This window comes from Charadrius vociferus, unplaced genomic scaffold (assembly GCF_000708025.1).
Source record: "Charadrius vociferus isolate BGI_N301 unplaced genomic scaffold, ASM70802v2 scaffold2012, whole genome shotgun sequence".
Lineage (NCBI taxonomy): Eukaryota > Metazoa > Chordata > Aves > Charadriiformes > Charadriidae > Charadrius > Charadrius vociferus.
Window position 1 is genome coordinate 17638 of NW_009647094.1, and position 3645 is coordinate 21282.

At 56.6% G+C, this 3645-nt stretch overlaps 1 protein-coding gene across 1 annotated transcript in view; it reads right to left on the reverse strand.

Annotated features, from left to right (window-relative positions):
* Positions 1-3645, reverse strand: part of AP1B1 (adaptor-related protein complex 1, beta 1 subunit) — a gene marked incomplete at its 3' end in the record, with an annotated part of 20765 nt that overhangs the window by 13639 nt on the left and 3481 nt on the right. The window contains exons 3-5 of the mRNA XM_009895815.1: positions 3042-3177; positions 1989-2234; positions 986-1176 (exon numbers count right to left, since the gene is read on the reverse strand). Coding sequence (XP_009894117.1) covers positions 986-1176; positions 1989-2234; positions 3042-3177 — 573 coding nt within the window. The remainder of the gene's footprint in view (positions 1-985; positions 1177-1988; positions 2235-3041; positions 3178-3645) is intronic.

Genomic DNA, 3645 nt, shown 5'->3' on the forward strand with positions numbered 1-3645 from the left:
GTTGGCCTTCTGGGCTGCGATCGCACACTGCCGGCTCATGTTGAGCTTCTCATCAATCAGCACCCCCAGGTCCTTCTCCTCAGAGCTGCTCTCCAGCCGTTCCCCACCCAGCCTGGAGTTGTGCTTGGGATTGCCCCGACCCAGCTGTAGGACCTGCACTTGGCCTTGTTGAACGTCATGAGGTTGGCACGGGCCCACCTCTCCAGCCTGTCCAGGTCCCTCTGGATGCCATCCCTCCCCTCCAGCGTGTCTACCTCACCACACAGCTTGGTGTCGTCGGCAAACTGGCTGAGGGTGCACTCCATCCCACTGTCCACGTCACCAAAGATGTCGAACAGCCCCAGTCCCAGTACTGACCCCTGAGGAACGCCACTGGTCACTGCTCTCCACTTGGACATCGAGCCGTTGACCACAACTCTTTGTGTGCGACCATCCAGCCAGTTCTTTATCTACCAAGTGGTCCATCTGTCAAATCCATGTCTCTCCAATTTAGAGACCAGGATATCGTGTGGGATGGCGTCAAACGCTTTGCACAAGTCCAGGTAGATGACATCAGCTGCTCTTCCCTTGTCCAATACCAAACACCCAGCCATTGCTCCCACACCAAAGAGGCCAGCACGGAAAGCGGTGCCTTGTCCTCACCTCGCCCTTGGCACCGCTTTCATCACCCCACAAACCTTGGGGCTCAGCACCTTCCTGCCTACTTCAGCCTCAAAACCACCTTTTCTCACTCTCCCCTGGGCCGGGCTCAAAAATACCCAAGGTCCAGTGATTTCATAGCCCCACAAAACGTATTTCTCCCCTTCCTCTAGAGCCGGCTTCAAAAAACTGCAAGCGCGTAGCCATCGCAGCCCCAAAAACGGTGCTAGTAGAGAATGACGTTGCTTGTCCTCACGGTCCCCCTCCACGCCCCAGCCCCGCTCCGGCCGGTCCGTGGTGCCCTGAAGCCATCGCTTGCCCTAGCAGCGCCCAGAACCTCCCTCACCTTTGGGCTTCCCGATCATCCTTGGGCATGTAGTTTGCCAGGCAGTCCAGGATGAAGATCTGGCCCCACTCGGTGCACTCGTTCAAGGCGGTGAGCAGCTTGTTGATGGACTGGGGGTTGAGGTCCAGGAGGTTACTGCTCGGGTGAGACTCCGCTATTTCCGAGAGAGCTGCTACTGCATTGGCCACTACCTGCCAGAGGGGACAGGACACGCGTTAGGTGACAGCAAGAGTTAGGTGACACGAAATGTGGTTCAGCAGCCTGAGGGAAAGTTGGTGCAAGTGGATGAGCTGCATCCTCCATATCTGCACCTCGCATCCCAGCGACATCTGGACACCAGCTTCTCCTCCCCACCAGCTGATCCTCAGGAGATGAGCAATCACCGCCACCACGGTCCCACCACCCACGCCACAGCTCCAACGGTTCGCACATGTTCAGTGGGAGTCATCCTTGGCCCCGTGCCCAGCAGAGAGGAACCCGCTCTCGCTCTTCCTTCTCAGGGCAGCTCTGAGGAACCCCATCACTTTCTGCGGCAGCTCCCGGGCTCGCCGCTACGCCTGCGGCAAGATCTGAAGAGCAGCAAACCCTGGGGAAAGCAGGCTTTAAAGTTTCTAACGGTGGCCAAAGCCCAGCTGCTAGGAAACCCTCACCAGAGGCAAAAGCCACCAGTTAGGTGGCACCGGAGCCAAGCATCAGCTCCCCTCTGCCACCATCCCCTGCCCTGAGCTGGCCGGAGCAGCCTCCTCCACGCTGGGAGCAGACTTAATAACGCACTGCCAAGGAATTGCAGAAACCTTCCGTCCAGGAGACGGGGTTACAGGACAAGGAACCCAGCCCGCAACCCTCAGAAGCGGCTGTCCCCAAAAGCGGTCGGTTAAGCACCAAAAAGAGAGTGAAGAGGAGCACGGGAGGAAAGGAGTCAGCACGTGAAGATGAAGGGAGAGCATTTACCGCCGTTCGGATGAGGAGAAGAGAGGATGGAGAAGGCAAAAAAAATAATCACCATGGGGTTAGAGTCCGAGATGAGGTCTTTAAGGGTGTCCAGGAAGCCCTGGTCCTCCACCAGCTGGGCATTGATGTCATGGAGCTTCGCCACGCAGACGGCCGCCGTCTTGCGCACGTAAGGGTCCTCGTCCTTCAGGCACTTCCGCAGGGGCTCACAGAGATACTCCGTTATCTTGTCCACACGGATGCAGCCCATGGTCCGCACAGCCAGAGCCCGGATCAGAGGGTTTGGGTCCTCGCAGTCCTGCAGGGATGAAAGGGGGAGGTTAGACTTCCAGGGCCTCTTCTCCTTGAATCGCAGACATGAGCGGTGGCTTAGGGACCTTCATTCGTGTTTGGGTACCTGAAGTCTAAAGGTTTTAACACTCGGCTCGCAACAACAAGTCAGAGAGAGCTTTGATTTCTTGCTCTGCAATCCGGCACCCACAGAGTTTTAACACCATCAATCCAAAAACACCTCCAGGAATCTGATGTCTTCATCACTTACACCAAGCAGCTGAAGTCAGCTGCCACCCCGCAAAACGGCCACCTGACCTGGGAAACGCATCTACCACGTTTACCGCGTGGTTCTTTTTTCCTCCCTAAAAAAGCCAGAACTCCCTCTAATGCCCACCAAAGCCATTTCACAAAGCGATTTGGCAACATCTTGGCTCCTAACAAACACGCTCTTCAGTTCCCAACTCCAACTCAAAGATCACGAGGGCTTTCTCAGCTGCGGAGACTTCGGAGCGTAAGCTCCCGTGACGGTCGCGCGACCACGGGAGCTGCCCACGACCGAAGCTGCCACCGACAGAGCGAGTGGCACAGTACAGCTGCCAAGAAAATGTTTTTCTTCTGCATTACCGGACAAATTTGCTCGGTTATCTAGAGCTAGGGGAGCCTTTGCTCCTGAAGGAAGAGGCTTTGGAAACCTGCCCGAGCTCCCTTCTTCGGAGCGGGGTACGCAGCAGCTTAGTGCGACAGCCTCGCAGGAAAGCAGGGATGCACGCGGGGGGCCGAACCGCCCCGCTGCAGCGTGCGGCTCTCGGGCAGGCGAGCCCTCTCCTCTCACCTTCACAAAAGTGTTGACTGCCATGATGGCCATGTCCGGCTGGCTCTTGGCGTAGTTCATCAGGTAGAGGTAGACCAGCTTCTTCAGCTCCAGGTTGTCCGTCTGCATGCAGTTCACCACGTCTGGGAAGAGAGCGCTGAAACACAAAGCGCCGTCGGTGAATGGTCCAATTTTGTTCAATATATTCATTAATGACCTGGATGAGGGGACAGAGTGTATCCTCAGCAAGTTCGCTGATGATACCAAACTGGGAGGGGTGGCTGACTCTCCAGAGGGCCGTGCTGCCATCCAGCGGGACCTGGCCAGGCTGGAGAGCTGGGCAGAGAGGAACCTCATGAGGTTCAACAAAAGCAAGTGCAAGGTCCTGCACCTGGGGAGGAAGAATGTTAAGCACCAGTATAGGTTAGGGGTGGACCTGCTGGGAAGTAGCTCTGAGGAGAAGGATCTGGGGGTCCTAATTGACAGTAAATTGTCCATGAGCCAGCAGTGTGCCCTTGTTGCCAAAAAGGCCAATGGAATCCTGGGCTGCATAGGGAAGAGTGTGGCCAGTAGGTCAAGGGAGGTCATTCTCCCCCTCTACTCAGCACTGGTGAGGCCACAACTG